At 44.0% G+C, this 22,042-nt stretch overlaps 1 protein-coding gene across 1 annotated transcript in view; it reads left to right on the top strand.

The window, feature by feature from the left end:
• The window catches only part of EIF3H (eukaryotic translation initiation factor 3 subunit H), a 72,259-nt gene that overhangs the window by 5,907 nt on the left and 44,310 nt on the right, over nt 1-22,042 (top strand). The window contains exon 2 of the mRNA XM_081204977.1: nt 8,913-9,069. Coding sequence (XP_081061103.1) covers nt 8,913-9,069 — 157 coding nt within the window. The remainder of the gene's footprint in view (nt 1-8,912; nt 9,070-22,042) is intronic.

Raw genomic sequence — 22,042 nt, 5'->3', positions numbered from 1 at the left:
GGTTAAAAGTCAAGCATTTGGGTTGAATGTGGTGTTTGTTCTTGGAGTAGACCCATTGAAATTAATGGAGGAGACCAAATTAGGTCCCTTAACCCTAGAGGGTCTACTCTGAGTAAAAGCTTGGATACAAGTACTCTTAATTAGAACACTAACAAGGAACAGAAAGAATGGGGCGAAACTGCCATTTACCAGAGGTTTCATAGTGTGATGTTAGGTCACATGGAGGTGTCTCCTCTCTACAACTGACGTACTAAGGAAGGTCAGGGATGGAGAACCTGGAGTCCAGCAACATTTGGAGGCCTACAACTCCTATTGTCCCTGATCATTGATTATACTGGGCTGATGGGAGTTGGAATCTGACAAAATTTGGAGGGCCAGAGGATTCCTATCTCTTGGCTAGGTAGAATTGTCGCTTCATTGGGAAATGGGGGGACGGACCCCTGCTTCTAAAATGCAGGTATGAACAAATGATCCAGACTCCAGAGGCACAGAATAGCTCTTGCCACTTACCCAGACCAGCTTTTGAAAATATATTTTTAACTTTATGGAATATTTGAAGCTGTCAATTTCCTGAGGAATTCCTTTGCTGTGTGCAGAACCATCTGTAGCACCAGCCACTTGTTTCATGCATGACAACATCATATTGTCTAACATGGATAGGGATTTCCGTTGTCTATATGTAATGTAATGTAATGTAATGTAATGTAATGTAATGTAATGTAATGTAATGTAATGTAATGTAATGTAATGTAATGCCAATGGCATCTCTTTCCTGTATCCATACCCACTTCTGGTCTCAAGTTTCAGCCTCTTTGTGATGTTGGGCTGGAGTGTAGATAGAGTTTTTCTTCAAAAGGTGGGCAGAGGAGCCAGTTGGCTGAACACAGAGTAGCTCATTTCACACATGGATTGGTTTAGACCAGGATATAGGGGTCTTTATTTTCAGCAGTTTTCACAAGTGATGAAAAAAGCAGCAGTCCAGCTTCCCTCATTCTGTAATTAGAAGATTACATGCATTTGATTTGACGTAAAAATCATTCCCTTCTACTATTCATTTAGTGTCTCTTGGGGGCGTGCCTTGATGTGCAGTGTCTCAAAAAGCAATATTCAAGCTTGTAAAATCCTGTGAAGAATTCTTGAACGATAGTTGAAAAGGTAAAAGAACTCCTTTTCTGGGAGTGGGGGACACAGATCCACTTCTTTATTTTCTGTTCTTTTTTTGCAGGCCATCCTTCTTACTTAAAATGGCCAGAACATTAGGCCAGATGGGTATTTTCTTTACTACGTCTTCATTTATGTGACATCTAGGTCACACCAAGCATTGGTGAACTTTGCGCTTGTGGGCTTTCCCCTGAAATTCTTTACAATTCAATTTTACAGTTTCAGCTGCATATTTCTACTTGGAAGTAAGCACCATTGAAGTCAGTGGGACTTATTCCAGATGCACCCTTCACAAGTTTCTTTTTCAGAGACCACAGTTTGCCATTGCATTTCAGCAGGCAAATTATGGTTTGCAGGATCCCTCCTAGCTATGGTTTGATCATGGTTTGCAATCCTGATGTGGAGGGTTTGCACAAAAGCCAAAGTAACTGATTGAAGCATGAGAGGAAGGGGGTGGAAGGAGCATGTGAACTCAAGGCTTATTCATGTTATATCAGACCATGAACTTCAGAGGACTGGGCACATCTAATCATAATGCTTTTACAGCTCTTTCAGAATTCAGGCTGAAATCCTCTTTTAAGATAGACTGGCATAGCCAATGGCTAACTTGTATTTTCTCTCTGGGTTTGTTTGTTTTTTAAATTGCCGTGTTGCGGATGAGATCCTGAGATGGGCTAAGGCATGCTTAAATTTAGGCTAACCAAAATAGATCATTCAGGCATCAGTCGCAGCGCTTGCTTTCTGCCTTCCGCTCCAACCATTTCTGATGGCCAGATTATATGTAGAATGCTTCCCGGCCCCCTCCCTGCAGGCTCTTTCCTCTAAATTCAAAACGACAGTAGAAATTCAGCTCAAATCCATGTGAAAAATGGCTTGTGGAATGATGATGAGGTTAACTGCTGCTGCACTTGGCTGTCATCTCAAAATATTCACACATGCGACTGCTGGGAGCTGAAGCCTGAAGAGTAGTGCTTTTATGCACAGATGGCAGTAGTAAGCAGCTCATGAGTACAGCAAAAAATAATAGTAACTGAAGGCTGGTATTTCAGTAGGGTAGCAGAACGCATCTCAGTGTACAGCTGTCAGCTGAAATTCTGATTCTTAGTTACTCAACAGAAGACTGTTGAAGACGAAATAGCAGTTCTAAAGTTTCCAAAAAGCAAATTATGCGGTATGTTTAAGATTCCATGTATGCTGTGAAATAGTGAGGTGTTGGTTTCTCACAGTATGAGACAGGGATGTCACCTTGTCCCTAGCTTAATTTTGATGTGTCTTGAGTGCATCAGAAAACAGAGGCTTGGGTTGCCTGATGATATAAGCTGAGTAGGAAATAACTTTCCACTTTCTGCCCTTGGATGATGTAGCATAGCAGTTCAGGGGTTGGACTAGGAAGGTTCCAGTTCATGCCTTGACTTAACTGCAAATCCACTAGGTGAACCTACTCTCATATGTAATAAATATGTGGGTGATGAGAATGGGCTGCCAGGTAGGACTAGGACTGGAGTGACAATATATTAGGTATTGGTTTTTAGAGGTAAGGGTGGAACCCAACGTAGCGCAAGCAGACCACTGCTCATGTAACAGGATTTCATCCTTTCTCCTCCTCCCTGCAGCTTTCTTGCCCCACAATGTGCCTCCAAACTATTCTCTGGAGGGTCACAGGGGAAGGAGAGGAATGTGAAGTCGTGTTCTGTGAGCGGAGGTACAGTGGTACCTCTGGTTACGAACTTCATTCATTCCGGAGGTCCGTTCTTAACCTGAAACCATTCTTAACCTGATGTACTACTTTAGCTAATGGGGCCTCCCGCTGCCGGCGCGTGATTTCTGTTCTCCTCCTGAGGTAAAGTTCTTAACCTGAGGTACTACTTCCGGGTTAGTGGAGTCGGTAACCCGAAGTGTTTGTAACCTGAGGTGTTTGTAACCTGAGGTACCACTGTATCTGCAGTGGTGTAAAAAAATAATAATTCAGGAAAGCAGTATATTACTGTGTTTTAAAAGATATTTTTTTAAAGTTGGGCATCCAGTGCTGAAGGAGGACACAGGTTCAACTTTGGAACCCCTAATCTTGCAGGACAAAAATGTGGCATTGTGGGTGTGGAATGACTCCCCATTTGTGATCGTCCAACCCCCTGCGATGCTAGAACCATGACAGATAGCTTATTCAACCTCTGCTTAAAAACTTCCAGTGGAGGAGAAGCCACAACCTCCCGAGGGAGTCCGTTCTCCTGTCAGAAATGTTCTTCCTGATATTTATTTGGAATCTCCTTTCTTAGAGTTTGAATCCATTGGTTTGAGGGTGAGACTGTGAAGGAAGATGGAAGCCCTCCAACTGGGAGGAAGGCAGCATATGGGCCTGTTGTAGGACACTGCTGTTGTGTCCTGGCAAAGGATGCAGCCTGATTCTGTTTTGAAAGAAACATACTCTGCCTCTGTTTTTTCAGCTTCTTGTTATGCTTCAGGCAGAATTTGGTAGAAGCTTTTCCTGCTAGAATTGCATTTCTAGGCGCTGCAGGTAACCCAGGAACTCTTAGTTTATGGACACCTGCTTCTTAAGACACTTTGTGCTTCATTGACCTATTCCTTGGTAGAGCTTAAAGCCCTCTAGGCCAGTAGCCTTCAATGTTTTCAGTCAAGGGATCCACCTTTAGCTGAAACATGCATTTGGGGACTCCTCTTTTTAAAATCATATGTTTGTATGGTTTCTCCTCTTCCATAGCTGTATCCCTGCCAGGAGATAGTTTCTGGGTACAGAAATAGGCTGTATCCCAATCACTTATGGAATTCCTGTTGTGAATGTACTTTTCATTGTGACAGTAGGTGTTGTTCCTCTTTCTGCTCCAACTCACCTTTTTCCTCCAGCAGCTGGTGGGAAAGTCATGATCCAAACAGGAAAACAAGAAGCAACATGAGAAATAATTATTTTTGCGAGGCTCAACCTTCCCTAGCCCTTTAATGTTGGCTGTCCTTTATAAAAACACTTACAGTGGTACCTCGGATTAAGTACTTAATTTGTTCCGGAGGTCTCTTCTTAACCTGAAGCACCACTTTAGCTAATGGGGCCTCCCGCTGCTGCCGCGCCGCCAGAGCACGATTTCTGTTCTCATCCTGAAGCAAAGTTCTTAACCCGAGGTACTATTTCTGGGTTAGCGGAGTCTGTAACCTGAAGTGTCTGTAACCTGAAGCGTATGTAACCCGAGGTACCACTCTACTGGGTTTCCCATTTAACTCTGTCCCTCCTTGTTTGTCTTCCTTAGCTGTATACTAAGTGTTGGTTTTACTATATGCTCATTTCTTTATTGTGTTTCTAAAATTTAGAGTCTAAGTCTTGGAGAATAAAATAGGACCCACCCCCAAAGTTTAAGGAGCCTCATATTCTCATGTTTGAGAATATGTTATCAGAGAGACTGTATTTTTGTCATCTGTTTTGGACAGCCAGTATGGTGTAGTGGATAATGCAGGGTGAAGAACCTCCAGGTGTTGGACTCCAGTTCCCTTCATCCGTGATTATTGGTTATGCTGTCAGAGGTTGACGAGAGTTGGAGTCAAGCAACATCTGGAGGACCATAGAGTCTCCACCCCTTGGATAGAGTACTGGACTGGGACCAAGGAAAACAGGTGCAATCCCCGTTCTGCCACGAGGCTCATTCTGGCTTTTTAGATACTGTACCCTGAAATATTCAGTGATAACATGTGCTGGGATATTCTGGAGTGGATGGGAGGCTTATCTCCCAGCTAAATTGACATCACATGTTTGTTGAAAGGATAAAATATGGAGGGTTGAAGGGGGAGAACCATGTCTGTCAACATGAGTTCCTTGGAAGAAAGGTGGAATTTAAAAAGTGATCCATTGATTAAAGAAAGCCATCATAAGTTGTTTTTTTAAAACAATACAAACTCTGAACCTGTTTTGTTTAAGATTGAAAGGGGAGAAAGAGCCACCAACAGCTCGGCTAGGAAATTCTTGGATTTTATTACTGTGCCCTGATGGTTGCAGTGTAACGGTATTGAGCGCCCGCATTCTCTGGAGCTCGGAGAATTGGAATCTCAGGGCACCTGTTTCAGAAATGTTTCTACAGTGGAATTGGTCGGCAGTTTCCATGGCAATAAACTTGCCTCGTGGAACGGGTACAATGGCACTCCACATTTAGATCAGCCGCTTTCGGCACTGCTTTTCAAAACCTTAAACTTCATTTTGGTCAAACCACCCTAAGGATTGTAAGAGCCTGTGCTTGTCACAGTGCAGACTGACTTGCGGTCTCACAGGCCATGGCGGTGCCCTGTTAAGGACACGGATGCCCTTAAAGAAAAAAAGAATGCTCCATTCCTTCCGTCTGCGTACCTGGTTTCTTTGACAGATCAATAAGCCTTCAGTGCTGCTTACACAAGATTAATAGCACATGTTGTAAAGGTACAAAGCTCAATAGCTTTATTTCCTGCAGACCTAGGCACTTACAAAGGGAGCGTAAAAGTGATTGATAGCGATGCAGCTTGGAGAATGTAAAAATGTCTTGCCGCTGTCATGTTGCAATGTTAGATAGCTTGCAAGTGGGGACTTGCAAAAAACTTCTGGGCAGGGGCGAAGCAAAGAGGAGATGCTTTCCCCCTTTTAGCTATTCCTCCCACCACCCATACGCATTTCGTGCCTCTGTGGGGACCACCACTGCAGCTCATTGGCTGGCGCTGTGATGCATACGGCTCAAGCCAGAGGCCATTTCTCCAGGTTCGGCTGCATGGAGCAGCCTTGGTTGTCTCACTACACAAGCCAGGAAGCGTCATCCTTGAACAATGGGGCTGCGGTGGGGTCCCTAGACATGGAGCCAGTTCTGGGACAGCTGCTTGAACGTAAGAAGATCCCTGATGAATCAGCCTAATAGCCCACCTAGTTCAGCATCCTGCTCTCACAGCAGCCAACCAAATGCCTGTGGGAATCCCACAAACAGGACCTGAGCGCCACATCACTCTCCCCTCCTGGGGTTTCCAGCTACTGTTATTCAGAAGCATGACTGCCTCCAAAAGTGGAGGTCGAACTAGTGGAGCTAGTAGCCATTGATAGTCTTACTTTCCAGGGATTTATTTAATCCTCTTCTCAAGCCGTCCAAATTGGTGGACTGCCTCTTGTGGGAGCTAATTCCTGTTGATCTATGCACTGTGTGGAGAAGTGCTTTCTTTTGTCCTAAATCTTCCAACATTCGTAAGTTACAGCGTTAGGAGAGAGGGAGCAAAACTCATTTCTTCATGACATTCATACAGTACTGTTAACTTCCAGGATCATGTTGCCTCCCGATTTGATTCAAGTATGTTCACACATAGTCCTTTATGCCAGGGCTGGTGATCCTGTGGCTTGTCAGATGATCTTGGACCCCCATGATCCATCAGTCTCAGCGAGCATAACCAGTGGGGACGATGGGCATTGTAGTCAGCAACATCTAGAGGGCCACAGGGTCCCTACTGCTGCTTTATGCAGACGTCTAGTTGGGTGGGGGGAGGTTATTGCCTTTGTTTGTTACAATGGTATGCATTTTTGTGGATTTTATCTTGTAAAAAAATGAGAGGCACAAATACAAGATGGGTGACACCTGGCTTGAGAGCAGTACATATGAAAAGGATCTAGGAGTCTTGGTTGACCACAAACTTGACATGAGCCAACAGTGTGACACGGCAGCTAAAGAAGCCAATGCAATTCTGGGCTGCATCAATAGGAGTATGGCATCTAGATCAAGGGAAGTAATAGTGCCACTGTATTCTGCTCTGGTCAGACCTCACCTGGAGTACTGTGTCCAGTTCTGGGCACCACAGTTCAAGAAGGACACTGACAAACTGGAACGTGTCCAGAGGAGGGCAACCAAAATGGTCAAAGGCCTGGAAACGATGCCTTATGAGGAACGGCTAAGGGAGCTGGGCATGTTTAGCCTGGAGAAGAGGAGGTTAAGGGGTGATATGATAGCCATGTTCAAACATATAAAAGGATGTCACATAGAGGAGGGAGAAAGGTTGTTTTCTGCTGCTCCAGAGAAGCGGACACGGAGCAATGGATCCAAACTACAAGAAAGAAGATTCCACCTAAACATTAGGAAGAACTTCCTGACAGTAAGAGCTGTTCGACAGTGGAATTTGCTGCCAAGAAGTGTGGTGGAGTCTCCTACTTTGGAGGTCTTTAAGCAGAGGCTTGACAACCATATTTCAGGAGTGCTCTGATGGTGTTTCCTGCTTGGCAGGGGGTTGGACTCGATGGCCCTTGTGGTCTATTCCAACTCTATGATTCTATGAAATCGCCCTGCGATGCTTGGATGAAGGGTGTTGTAGAAATTCCATAAATAATAAATAAATAATCCGAGTGAAAATGATGGGTTGGAGCCTCCTGCTGCCATCCTTCTCACTAGGCAAGTTCACTGTTCCCAGTTATGTCATGTAACAGGATCAGTTTGTGTTGCCCCTAATGTTTTTTAGGGGGGGGGGGTTAGATGGCTCTGCCAAATTAATTCCAAGCATAAGGCTCCAGTTTAAGTTGAAAGTTTAATTTAGCCGATTTAAAACGCATGCCACCAGTGCAGGGGCTGGGGCGATTAATAAGAAATTGTATGAACCTCATAGGAGAGTTCTAGGGATTCGAGATTGGGAGAACATTCTGGGAGGCATCCATCACCTCTGACTCTCAGGCTACAGGGGCTGTTTACTTCACGTTGAGCTGAACTCTGTTTCCAGTATTTGCTAGCTGTGTGAGCAGTGTTAAAAACTCAGATACATAAACTAGGCGCCAAATGGCTTGTTAAGCCAAGATTGCAGTTGCCAAAACAGAATGCCTAGTTGCCATTTTGGGGTCAGATGGCTTGAAAGTCGTATTTTTCAATATGACTTTTTGGTTCCTGAAATTCATTCTGATCGTGCAGATAAAATATAATGGATAGAATTCTACAGGATTTGTTGCCAGTGTGTGAAAACAGCCAGGATCCAAGGATCAGCAGGCATGCCCCTCCAGGTGGTGGAGACTTCAGGTGTCATCCTGGTGCCTGGACATCTTCACTTGGTTGCAAGTGGCCGATAGCCAGGCACAAAATGCTTAATGTTGAGACTACTTCAGTGATTGGTGGCCATGACTGGGAAAGTGACATCGCTTCTATGGGAATGCACAAGCGCATCCTATGACAGGGTTGCATACCAATTGCCTGTTTCATTTAACAGGGTATTTGAGCAGAAGGTTAATCCTCATCAAAAAAATACTTAATGAAACCTGCTCTTCCGCTTGGCAATTAGTTCAGCTTGAGCAGAATATGTGACTCTTGAGTTGGCTTTCCAGAAAAGAAAATTTGCTCTCGCTATGATTACCTTTGCTAGATTCTTCGACCCTCATGAGGACTGATCTCCATGTAGTTGACATGGACATTCTGTGTTGCCTTATGCTTGGAATTAATTCTGTGTTGCTTTTCCATTAAAGCAAGTCCATTTCCTAACCCTATAGTTAAGGTAAAAATGAAATTTCAAATCCTCTACTTTATTCTTGTTTTGAGCAAGTATGCAGGACAAAGTACACGGGATTTCTTGACATCTCTTTGATTCATATCTCCTGGACCTGCTCTTATTCTTCTTAATTTTATTAGTATATTTAGATTGTCTGGACGTGGTGTCAAACTTTGGGCAGTGGAATGCTTCAATTATTCATGTTTGGCTCTGTCCCCTGTATTTCTTGGGAAACTACCTGCTAGTTGAACCGAATGATCTGTTCTAAATGAGGCTCTTCGAATCTGTATTTTCAGGTAGTGCTGAAGATCATCAAGCATTACCAGGAAGAAGGCCAGGGCAATGAAGTGGTCCAGGGTGTGCTGCTGGGGCTAGTGGTGGAAGACAGGCTCGAAATCACCAACTGCTTTCCGTTTCCCCAGCATACAGAGGATGACGCCGACTTTGATGAAGGTAACAATTCATAATAATCATGTTAAAGTCTCGTTCTGGGGCTAGCATGCCTGCTGAAAACACTGTAAATTGGAGACCATATGGGAGAAGGAACCTACCACTAATATTAGGTAGGTTCTCCTTGGGGAAATAAGTGTCTTTAGTACAGGGGTAGCCAATGTGGTGGCCGCCAAAGTGGAGCTGGGACTCCAACTCCCATAAGGCCCAGCCTGCCCGACCAGTGGTCTGGAATGATGGGAGATGTGGTCCTGCAGCATCGAGAGAACACTCCATTGGCTGCCCCTGCTCTGTTTGAGAGGTATATGTAATGTAAGGCAGGGACAGGCAGAAAAGCACACGAAGGTCCTCTGGTGTGTCGCTGGCCCATTCTGTTGTGCTGCCTGCTGGTTATTGGGCCACTGGAAAAGCATGTTGGATTGGGTGAAGCTAGGTCCAGAAGGAATTCTTTTGTTTTTATGCAGGGTTGGGGGGCAGGAAGAGGGAGCAAGCATCAAAGAAATGGCAACAAGAAGAAGGCAATCTCCAGCTCTTCTGGTAATGCACTGTTTATTTAGCCCAGGGGTCTTCAACCTTTAAGACAAAAAGAGCCACTTGGACCCGTTTCCGAAGGAAAAAAAACTGGGAGCCGCAAAACCATTGCGACATTTAAAGCATGCGCGCCACTGCCCTCCGATCTGACAGCGGGCGGGAAGGTGACGTCGGGACAGTGCGTGACTAACGCACGCACCGCCCCCATGCGACGTCACAGCCAGTACAGCGCCCGCCACAATGGGGAGTGTTGGGGCGCACAATGTGCCTCCTCCCCTTGCTAGTATCCGCCCCGGAGCCGCGGCAAAGGTGTAAAAGAGCCACATGCGGCTCCGGAGCCGCGGGTTGCAGACCCCTGATTTAACCCAATGCGTTTTGGAGAAGTCTCCTTCATCAGAAGCTGTATGAACAGTTCAGTTGTTTCTTCTTCATTAAATTGGTATATTACCCTTTATCTGTAGATTTCAGGGCGGTTCACAACATAAAAAACAACAACATAAAATTACAATATATATAAAAAAGTAATAAAAATAAGAACAAAAACAAACCAATAACACACACACACAACACATTTAAAAAGGCATCTGATGTCTATCAGCCAAAGACCTGGTTGAAGAGGAACATTTTTGCCTGGCTCCTAAAGGTGTATAATGAAGGCACCAGCTGAACCTCCCTGGGGAGCGCATTCTACAAATGGGGAGACACTGCAGAAAAGGCCTGCTCTGATGTTGCTTCCCTCCAGACCTCTCGTGGGGAAGGCACAGGAAGAAGAGCCTCAGAGGATGATCTCAGTTTCTTAGCCCCAGCAATGTCTGGATCCGTATGGTAGTATTGCCATGAGATCAGAGTTATCTGTGGAAGCACAACAAGAATATTTGTTTATTGTTGGATGAACAAATCCAACATCTGGAGCCCTCCAGATGTTGGATACCCTAGGTCAGGGGTGGTCAACTCCCAAGAGACTGCGATCTACTCACAGAAAAGTGATCTGCCCCCTTTCTTGGGGTAAGTTATTAAGCTTTTTTTAGGGAGGAGGAAAGGCCCCCTTTTAGGGGTTCAGCAGGGCAGTGTTGTTAAGCTCTACCTGTTGGGCATGCCTGCCCTAGGGGGACAAGTGGTGGGCAGAGCCAGAGGTGTTCTGCTTCAGTTTCTACCATAACCACCTCAGTTTAGAATCCCTCTTCATGAATTCACAAGATGGTCTTAGGTAAGTCTCAACCTTAGTTGCTGCCCCAACCTATGGGGCTAATACTGTTCTACTTTACTTAACTGCTATAATTGTCACTGAAATAAAGAAGTTATGGTGATTTGTGTTATAAATGCTATTATTCCTTATAAATTTTGTACATTTTGAGCTTTGAAGTGCCAAACGATAAAAATAGGTGGCATTTACAAAGAAAAATCATATTGCTGTTCTAAAGATCTGGTTAACTTTGCTTATATCTGTTGATTTAAAAAAAGCTAGCATTTTATATCTTGTTCCTAAATCAGAAAGCATTTGCGTCTTTCTTAGTATCTCTATGGACCATTGTTCTTCTTTGCTGAAAATTATTGTTACTCCAACAAAATCAGTTTCTCTGCTGTGTTGTGTCTTGTATCTAAATTTATCTCCTGGGTTCTGATAAATTCTTAACTCAAGGTTTTCTAGCATAAGCTGAGAAAATCGCATACATAAAAACTGTAAAAATTAGGGGTGGGTATCTTGTTTGACACCGAGAAATACATTCCAAATGTGCCATTGCCTATTAAAATATGCCTCTGCAGTCAAGAGGATTTGTGACTTCTTTTAAAAAAAAGAAACCTGCATGTTTTCAGATTCTGTCTTGGCCTTGAAGGCCCTAGAAAAGTAGCAGCAGGGTAACCAATCCCATTTCAGCCGGGTAGGCATGCACCACAGTACTGTGATTCTTGCAGTCTTAGCCCTGGGTCCCTAACCTGCAGCTTTATGTAAAATCTAAGCATCTCCTGTTCAGATTTCAGATCTGTGCAGACACTTTGGATTGCTCTTTCTTCCTATTAGCAAATGGTTAAGAATAAGATAGCTGATGGTAAAGGTAAAGGGACCCCTGACCATTAGGTCCAGTTGTGGCCGACTCTGGGGTTGCGGCACTCATCTCGCTTTCTTGGCCGAGGGAGCCGGCGTACAGCTTCCGGGTCATGTGGCCAGCATGACTAAGCCGCTTCTGGAGAACTAGAGCAGCGCACGGAAACGCCATTTACCTTCCCACCGGAGCGGTACCTATTTATCTACTTGCACTTTGACGTGCTTTCGAACTGCTAGGTTGACAGGAGCAAGGACCGAGCAACGCGAGTTCACCCCGTTGCGGGGATTCGAACCACCAACCTTCTGATCGGCAAGTCCTTGGCTCTGTGGTTTAACCCACAGCGCCACCCGCGTTCCAAAGATAGATGATGACGAAAATTGCAAGTCAAGCGGCCTGCCCCCAGGCTTGCAGGCTCAAGGTAGAAATCGGGCATGTTTGGGAGGAAAGCAGAGCGAAATGAAGTAGCCAGATGTGTCTCAGGGAGGCACTTCAGTGTAATAATAACATTCAGTGTTAGGTGGAGGAGCAATTGTAATGTAGGAAGGACTCTGCTAGGGAGAAGGGATTTGGGAGAGAGGAGTACAGAGGGCAACCTTAGGTGTAAGCAGAAGGTTGTACCTGCCTAGAGCAAATATTGTGAGGAGCAGCATATGGGGGATGGGGAAGAGAGGGTAGATTGGAATAATTGTGACGTTTGAAAGGAAGGACTAAGGCTGGTAGCCAATGCACATGCTCTGTTAGCATAAAGAGTTCTGTATACTCAACATAACTCCCTCCACTTTTAAATAAAATAAATAAAAAACCTTTATTGTCACTACACCACCTTTGTGCAGTGAAATTAAACAAGCCCCCCCCCCCCTACACTCAGTTTTGTTCGCACTCTGTGTGCCTGTCGGAAGTCAATTGCACCACTATTCCCCCCCCCCATTTTCTACACAAATGCGCTGCGTCTTCCCCAAATCTGCTCTGAAGGGCTTGAAGAAATCTGGGAGGACAGATTTTGGAGGCTTGTGGGAAGAGGAAGGAGAGGGGAAGCTCCATTGCACAGCCAAAAATCCTTGTGCTGTTGGAATGATTTCTCTGAATAGCACCCAAGTAGCTTAACCTTCTTGAACTCTCTGCCTAGGCAGTCGCCTTGGGTGTACAGTTTACAAGGCCTGCTAAAAACCTCTCTCTTTAGGCAAGCCTACCTGCCGCATGTATATAACTGTTGGTTTTATCTTTATTTTGATAATTTTGTTTTGGCTACTTGTTTCCAAAGCATTGATTTTACTGGCACTCTCTTAGGAGTGTTATGTATCATTTTTGTAAACCACTTGGGTTTTGTTTTATTAAGCAGAATCTGAATTTCGGTAGATTGTGTATTTATTTATATAAGCCGAGAAGAGAGGAAGACAGTGAAGAGAACTTGTAGCACCTGGCAATATCTGTGTGCATGCTCACACTTGAGGAAGACAAACTCCCTTGGCAATGGGGAGGGGGGGATATCTGCATGTGAGGCAGAAAATAGAAATGCTGTGAGGCAGAAAGCGTTAGCAAAGCTCCAGCTGTACACTGGGGGTGGCAAATCTGTGTCTTCCTGGTTGATGTTGCTATATTCCAACTCCCATCAGCAACGGCCAGCATGCTCAGTGATCGGGGAAGATGGAGCCACAGCATTTGTTGGCTCTGGGCTCTCGGTTCCTGCTGTATGCCCGAGGACTGCTAACTTTCGATCCTGGCCCTTACGAAAGTAGCCTGAGCAACTTCAGAACGCTTGGAAAAATCAAAGAAAACATTCCATACATTTATAGTAAAATTGTTCACGTGGCAAAAGCCTGCATGTTCACATTGAGCCACTGTTTCTTTTTAATTATGGTTTGATGTGAGTGTGCAAACCATCCCGTTTCAATCTTCTCGGTGCAATCTGAATTGTTAAGGTTGCATCAGACATGTAAGTGGAACATGTTTCTTGGCCACAGAGCCATACGTAGCTTCATCTTGGGGCATGAAATATCAGGTACAGAACTAAATCAGAAATTCCATACAGAAGCAGATCTATAGGCCTCACCATGTAGAGGTAGAAGTTGGAAAAGAGAAATGGGTACATTAAAAGGGGGGGAGTTATTAGGGGGAGAGGAGGTCATGTGGAACACCATGGCTCCACTTTTTGAATCCAGAAATGTCTGTAAGCAAGCTTTGCTGGTTTTTAAATTCTCCGCATAACCCGAGGACTGCTAACTTGCCTGATGGGAAGTGGGCAGAGATGAATGTGAAGGATGCTGAAGTCCTCAGGAGCACAAATGCTTATGAGGTGCTAACTTTGTAATGCAGTTTTGTGTCTGTTCTGTTCACTACTTAATGCGAGTCTTTTATATAAACTGAGATTAGACTTTGCAAGAAAAACCCTTCTACTCCATTTGATGGTGATCTTAGGAACTGTACTGTCAAAACTATCATCTCTGACAAATGAGTCATCTATTCAGATGAATCATCTCCTCCGACACTGCTCTCCCAAGACCCCAAACCCACATTGGCCTGATTATTAAGTGAGCACTTGTCTCTCCAAAACTGTAGAAAACTCCTACAAGGAACTAGATCTAAAGCTTTTGTAACCGTAAAACAGGGGTAGCAGTCAGTGTGCGACACCTGGATTTGGTCAGGCTGCAACTCTGCCATCCCTGACCCTTGGCCAATTCTGGATGGAGTCCCAACAGTAGCTTACGGAGAGGGTTAGCCCATGTTGTCTATTCCTGTGTTAAAAGCACACTGCACTCAATGCAGTAAAGGCCACCACTCAATGGTGTGGTGTTGTCCTCTTTATCCTGCAGTCTTAAATTAACACTGTGCTGGCAATTGTGGCTTGTACCTGTAAATGGCTACTCTCAGATTGGAAAGGTTGTGTACAGTGGTTACAGTGGTTGTGTACCTCAGGTTAAGAACTTAATTCGTTCTGGAGGTCCGTTCTTAACCTGAAACTGTTCTTAACCTGAAGCACCACTTTAGCTAATGGGGCCTGCCACCGCTGCATGATTTCTGTTCTCATCCTGAAGCAAAGTTCTTAACCCAAGGCACTATTTCTGGGTTAGCAGAGTCTGTAACCTGAAGCATCTGTAACCTGAAGCGTCTGTAACCTGAAGCGTCTGTAACCTGAAGCGTCTGTAACCCGAGGTACCACTATAGTAGTCTATAGGGAAGGAGGTGGTTTCTCAGGTACTTGGGGCCTGTTTCTTAGTGATGTCTGTCCATTCTTGGTGTGGCTCTGTGGTTTGGGAGAGAGCCTGCTGCACATGCGTGGCATATACAGTGGTACATCGGGTTACAGATGCTTCAGGTTACAGATGCTTCAGGTTACAGACTCCGCTAACCCAGTAATAGTACCTTGGGTTAAGAACTTTGCTTCAGGATGAGAAGAGAAATCACGTGGTGGCGGCACAGCGGCAGTGGGAGGCCCCATTAGCTAAAGTGGTGCTTCAGGTTAAGAGCAGTTTCAGGTTAAGAACGGACCTCCAGAACGAATGAAGTTCTTAACCCGAGGTACCACTGTACTAGGCTACCCCATGGAGGCTTTCATTGTGGCTTTCCAAAGAACCTGATGCCGAGCAGGTATTCTGCAGCTTTTCATCTGCTGATGGTGAACCCTTTGGGGCCACCTCTCACTGTGAACTTGCCAAAGAGAGCGGGAAAGAGATTTATCAGCTCTGTGAATTTCCTCAGACAGAGCAGACAATAAATCTAGAACAAACAATATAATTCTTCATTTAAACTTTTATCTTTTATGTTGTTAACGGAAAGGCTTTTCTGTGGGGCTTCAAAAGCATATTACTTTGAATTATTTTCTCACATGCCTCCATTGGGATCTTTTCCCCCAAGATGAAGGCTCATCTGCTACAATTCCTTTTACTTGACAAGCTACAAAATAAATCTATTTCGGGCAATTAAGCAAGGCTGTTATAAGAACTGAAAGGAAAATTGAGACAAGGTGGGGTTGTTTCTTAAAATGGGCTGTTTATAGAAAGTCCCATTAGGGGGCACTGTTACCCAGCTTAAAACCAGTCACATCTCATTTGTGTATGCTGGCTGTGTTAGGAGTGAGGCTCGCAAACGGGTGCCGGCGGAACGGGGCGGGAAAAGGAGAGCTATTTTCATTTGCTAAGGTTTGACTACTGTTTTATACAACCAGGTTCCGTAAGCATGATACACAGCGCATTGATTTAAATACCTGTCCGATAAATTTGCTGGCTGTCCTATCAGGCAAACTAGCTTAGAAAGCGCAGGTGCTTAATAATCTCTGCAAACCTGTATGCATTTATCTCAGAACTCTGTGTAGAACCCAACACAGTTCTTCCACTCTGCTCTAATAAACCCCTTTAGGGACAGACCATGGGTCCATCAGATGCCACCTGTTCCCCCGCAAAGGAATAACCACTGTAATTTCCGTCTTGCTTCCATCTCAAGATCTTACCTTAGCATTACCTTGCCTTACAGTTGTACTGTATCATCACAAGCTGAACGAAACCTAGTGGCTGGGGAAGGGCTGTAGGGCCGGTGGCGCAATGGATTAGTGCGCCTGGCTGCTAACCAGAAGGTTAGTGGCTCAAGTCCACCAAGGATGGTTGTGGGCAGGATTCCTGCACTTCAGGAGGTTGGACTGGATGACCCTTGGGATCCCTTCCAACGCCGACGATTCTGTCAGAGGATAGTAGAAACACAGGACTCTGCCTTTTACTGCATGAAATCATTGGCAGTGTTCAAAATTAGCCAGGCGCCAGGCACTAGATTGGCGACTGACATCTCCATCCGCCTGGCCCCTCCAGCTTTCTTAAGCAGGTAAGTAGGAGAGATTATTCAATTGCATTTACCGTATTTTTCGCTCTATAAGACGCACTTTCCCTCTCCTTAAAAGTAAGGGGAAATGTGTGTGCATCTTATAGAGCGAATGCAGGCGGGCGGCTCTGCTCAGTGCTCCCTTTAAAGAGCCACACACACGCTCCGCGAGCTCTTTAAAGGGAGTGTGGCTCTTGGGGAAGCCTTCCATTGCCCTCAAGAGGCTTTGCGGGGCTATCCCATAAGCCAGGACAGCAAGCGGGATGGCTCCCCCTGCCCAGGAGAGGCTGCGCGCGGCTATCCCATAAGCCAGAACAGCAAGAGGCTATCCCAGAAGCCAGATCCCTCTTGCTGTTTTGGCTTCTGGGATTTAGAATATTTTTTTTTCTTGTTTTCCTCCTCCAAAAACTAGGTGCGTCTTATGGTCTGGGGCGAAAAATACGGTATATCCCACCTTTTTCTCCTGGGAGTACATGGTTTACCTTACTCCTCAGTTAATCCCCACAACGGCCCTGTGAGGTAGGTTAAGAGGCTCTGAGTGTCCCAAGGTCACCCATTGAACTTCCTGAGTGGGGATTTGAACCCTGATCTCCCAGGTCCTAGTCGGACATTCTAAGCACTACACCACACTGGCTTCCTGGAGGACTTCTTCTATGGGACAGGTCTATGAATTAAGTAGGTAAATGAATATGGGTAAAGAAAAATGTCACTTAAAGAAGAATCTGAAATATTTTCCTTAAAGCTTGAATTTGATTTATTCTGGATTGTTTTATTTGATGTTTCAATGTGTTGTAAACAGCTTTGAATTTTTTTCTTTAACATATAAAGTGGTACAGAAATGAAATAAATAATAATAATAAATCTCATTGGAGGGGAAAAGGCGCCTAGACATTCCGTTTTGGTGACCATAGCCTAGGTTAAAGGTGCCATTTGGTGATTAGCTTATATATCTGAGTTTCTAACCCTGAGCATTGGTCCTTCTAGCTCAGAACTGTCTACAGTCTGTACTGACTGGGAGCAGCTCTTGAGGTTTTCAGGCAAGAGTCTCTTTCAGCCTTGCCTGGAGATGCCAGGGATTAAAGCTGGGGCCATTTTTCATGCACTCTTCCACTGACCTGTGACCATCTCAAACTTGGTGTTGCAAGGTACACATTAACTGCAACTTCGAGCAGCAGCCCAACCTATTCTTAGTAGCGTTTGCTTTTTAAAAGCGTGAAGTCATCACACTCAGCTTTCTCTGTCCCTTACTGGCTGCTGCTTGAGGAGGCTTGGAAATTCTGAGCATGGTGATATCACAGCAGGCATTGGCTTTCATAGGCATTACTAGGGAGAAGCCAATATCCTTTTTATAACATCTCTTTTGGTCCTTAAGTGACGTCTGTGTTATTATTATTTTTCCTTTGATAAGTAGCCTATTTCAGATGATGCATTAGAACGCTGCTTTTGCATTTCATCTGTAACTGGCTGTGTAGCATTCATAAAAACGTAAGAATAATAGAATCTTAGAATTATAGCATTGGAAGGGACGCTGACGATCATCTAGTCCAGCCCCCCTGCAAAGCAGGAATAGGCAGCTATCCCATATGGGGATTGAACCGGCAATCTTGGCGTGATCAGCACCACACTCTAACCCAGGCTTCCTCAACCTCGGCCCTCCAGATGTTTTTGGCCTACAACTCCCATGATCCTTAGCTAGCAGGACCGGTGGACAGAGATGCTGGGAATTGTAGTCTCAAAACTTCTGGTGGGCCGAGGTTGAGGAAGCCTGCTCTAACCAGCTGAGCTATCCAGGCCCTGCTGCTTAGGTCAGAGACCCCTCTAGTCCATCCAGATGCCCCTAGGAGGTCCACAAGCAACCCCAGTGCATCAGCCTTCATCCTGTCTGTGGTTCCCTGCAGCTGCTGTTCAAAGGCATACTGCCTCCAAAAGTAGTCAAATCCTACTCGCATTATAGAAAAATAGAGGAACGAGCCTTTTGCAGATTACCAGGTGATTCTCTTTCCGGACGTTAACTAGACGTGTGTTAGGTTTTACTGCAGAATCCTAGCACCAGAATAACATTAACGTCATCCTTTAATGTTTAATCTCCACTATTCTTCCTTAGGTTCCATAAACCACTCGCTGGTATTTTTAGACGGCGCGCGGAACTTGTCTGAGCGAGCATCAGATTTTCCTTTCTCAGCCCGTCCTCATTTTACAAAATTTCAGTCTGCATCGTGCAGGAATATGTGATGAGTGCTTAAAGCTAATAAGCATCGCCATAAGGATGTGAACAGGAATATTGCTAAGGCATTTAAAATAAAAAGCATGTAGCCCTTTTCACATGATGCGGAAGAAATGCCAGTTGACAGCTGGCGTATGATTTCGTAACACAGAGATCAGTGAATGCCAACCTGGTGCCCTTTAGATGTTGTTGGACTGCGATTCCCATCATCCTCGACTAATTGGCTGTGCTATCTGGGGCTAATACAGACTGTGGGGCCACAGCCCTAGTGCGCAGCTAGGCTGGCGGACACTTGCAGTTGCGTGTGTTTTGAATGGGAGCTCCTGATCCACAGGCTATATCTTTTGAGATGTAAGATAAGCAATTTGACACAGCAAAGGCAGTTCGCTGTGGGGGCACACATAAGTCATTAAAGGCAAAGGTAAAGGGACCCCATTAGGTCCAGTCGTGGCCGACTCTGGGGTTGTGGCGCTCATCTTGCTTTATTGGCTGAGGGAGCCGGCGTGCAGCTTCTGGGTCATGTGGCCAGCATGACTAAGCCGCTTCTGGCGAACCAGAGCAGCGCACGGAAACGCCGTTTACCTTCCCGCCGGAGTGGTACCTATTTATCTACTTGCACTTTGACGTGCTTTTGAACTGCTAATTGGGCAGGGGCAGGGACCGAGCAACGGGAACTCACCCCGTCGTGGGGATTCGAACCGTCAACCTTCTGATCGGCAAGTCATAGGCTCTGTGCCACGTCCCCACATAAGCCATTAGGTGCGCTTAAAATAATTCCCTGTATTGTTGCCGCCAGTTGAGTCCTCCTTTGTCCAAGTGGCAAGGGAAAGAGGATGGAAGATGACACAATATGGCCGGATTGGGAGCCTGTTTTGAAAGGGGTACACCATCCTTATCATTTGTTTTAGGCATAAAGGACCATGCCCTTGCCTTGTCTATTTAAAGGAGAGAAGCTGAAAATGGTCACCCCTCCGGAAGAATTATCCACTCACTCTGCCTCGCAGAGTTGGTATCTTTCATTTGATTCCATTGCAGTATATGCATGTTCTCATCAAATTAACAGCCTGCAGGTCTTGCCTCTGTAGCATGCTTGTCTCAACTAAGTTAAATTCCTTCCCATTAGTCATAATTATATGACATACAAGCCTGCGGTGTACTCTATGAATTTTTGTTTGCATTTTATAGCTTACAAGACAAACAGCTGTTTAAGAACCTTTTTTTTAAAATTAAAAAAAAAGTTTTTCCTGTGGTCTAAAACGCTAACACAAAACTTCATCACCTTTCTGTGGCTGCGCTTCTATGGGGGGAAAACTCCAATGTTCTATTAATCTTCTAAATTATTTTTAAAACCCCACATTTTCCCTAAATTGATAGAATGAATCTCTGGAGAAAAAGCATAGGAAATGGTGCAGGTGTGTAACTAGAGATAATCAATATATATGTAATATTAATATTTTTCGGTCCTGTGTGGGCATCTGCTTCGTATGGCAATATTTTGAAAATGTTAACTTATTATGGCTTATTGGCTTACGGTTGAACGTTCCTGGTAAGAAATGTGTTGAATGTTCCATTTGTAGGTTATTCTGATAAGTTGTGGAAAGACCTTGGCACCGTTTAACTGAAATTTAAAATATATAAACCTTTTTAGTCTCCAGCAGCTGAGATAACTTAAAGTTGAAATATGAGGGTTGAAACTAAAATATGACGTATCAAGAGTAATATTAATGGCTTTTCTCTTGCATCCGTTCATACTTGAGCTGTGAATATGTTAAAAGGAAAGGATTGTACATTTTTATATGGTTGTATTTATTTAAAAGTTAGGAACATTAAAATATCACTTTCATAGTAAAACAAAGTGTAAGTGTATTCTGATATTTAATACATGGCTGCATAAGGTAAGGCTTTTTTTATTTTAAAAAATGTACTTGGTTTTTCAAACTTAAAATATTTTACAGGGTTGAGATTTATGAAGTGTCCAGCTGTTAGGTTGATCTAAAATACTTTCAGATTTGGCATTCAGTTAAAATGCCAAAGCTGAAATTCAAAAATTCTTTTCCCCCCAGAAACCATAAGGTGTGGCTGTTAGGATTTAACGATAACCTTTCTAGAGCAAATTTGAGATCAGAGAAACAGGGTGCATACAAGTGAATTTCAGAATTGTCAGTTGAAGGACATCTAATTTCAATTTATACTAGTTTTAATATGAAACAATACATTCTGTAAGGACCAGCTAGATTTTGCCTAAATCAAGCTGTTGTCTTAGTTTTCTCCCCCTTTTGTGTTGTTGAAAAAGCTCTCCTCCCCAGCAGTTGCTTTTAATTAAAATATAAATATATATTTTACTTATCTTTATATATTTGGGATGTCTGGCAGTTTTATATATGAAGAAATTAAAGCTGACTTACGAACATGCTTTCCCTTATTCTTTCATGCACCACACTTCACAGGCTGTCTCTTAAAATGATTTTTTTCAGGTTTTTATGAATATTTTGTTTGTGATTTATGTACACCCTCCAACTCTAGCTTCAACACCTTTGTCCTTTCACACCTTTGGAATCCACTTCCACTTGAGATTTAATTACTCAAATGAATTAACCAGGAACTTCCATTATGTTAATACTGCAAACCCTGACCAAAGAAGAAATGTGTGAATTAAATTCAGGGGGGAAAGCCAAAGTTCTCTGAGCATATTTTTTTTTTTAAAAAAAATGCCTATGTCCATTGCCACATCCATCTTCAAGGCTACTTCTGAAGAGACCAGGGTTCTTATAGACTTTAATAATGACAAGACCTTCGTTATGAGAAGCAATAAGAATGCTCCAATAAGTGTCGGGACCTTTGTGGCAAGTGGAACATAATGAACTTGGTCTCTGCAAAAGTAAAGTAAAATAAAAGCTGAGGATATATCAGGAGTAAATATTTCTGGCATGGTTAACCAATTAGAGGTAGAAGGAAATGTGATTAATCCACTTAGAAAGGGGGAAAACAGTGGGATAGAGAGAAAATTAATTAAAGTGCAAATATCGTTTGGGAAATGTTAGCTTTGCTTCAAAGACTCGAGTTTTAGCGCAACTACCTTTTTTGAACATTTTTTGGGGGAGGGGGAGGGACAAGGGAATTCAGTGCTCTTTATCTTTTTTAATAAAATAAAATGGCCAAAGGTAATTTTCCTTCTTGCCAAACCAGATTATACCTTCATTTTAGTATATCCAAGGATCTGTAATATTGCAGAATATTAGCCCTTGTTCAGCTACAGTTCTGTGCAGCAGATTGAGATTGGGACTTGTTTAGAAAATCTTCCCTCGGCTAGACTTGCTTAATTCAATACGATACAGAGACCTTGTGCCTTTTAATAGTTGTGAAGAATGAG

Source organism: Podarcis bocagei (genome assembly GCF_964188305.1).
Source record: "Podarcis bocagei genome assembly, chromosome: 8".
Classification (NCBI taxonomy): domain Eukaryota; kingdom Metazoa; phylum Chordata; class Lepidosauria; order Squamata; family Lacertidae; genus Podarcis; species Podarcis bocagei.
The sequence above is the reverse complement of the archived record's forward strand: the minus strand, read 5'-3'. Positions and strand labels throughout refer to the sequence as shown.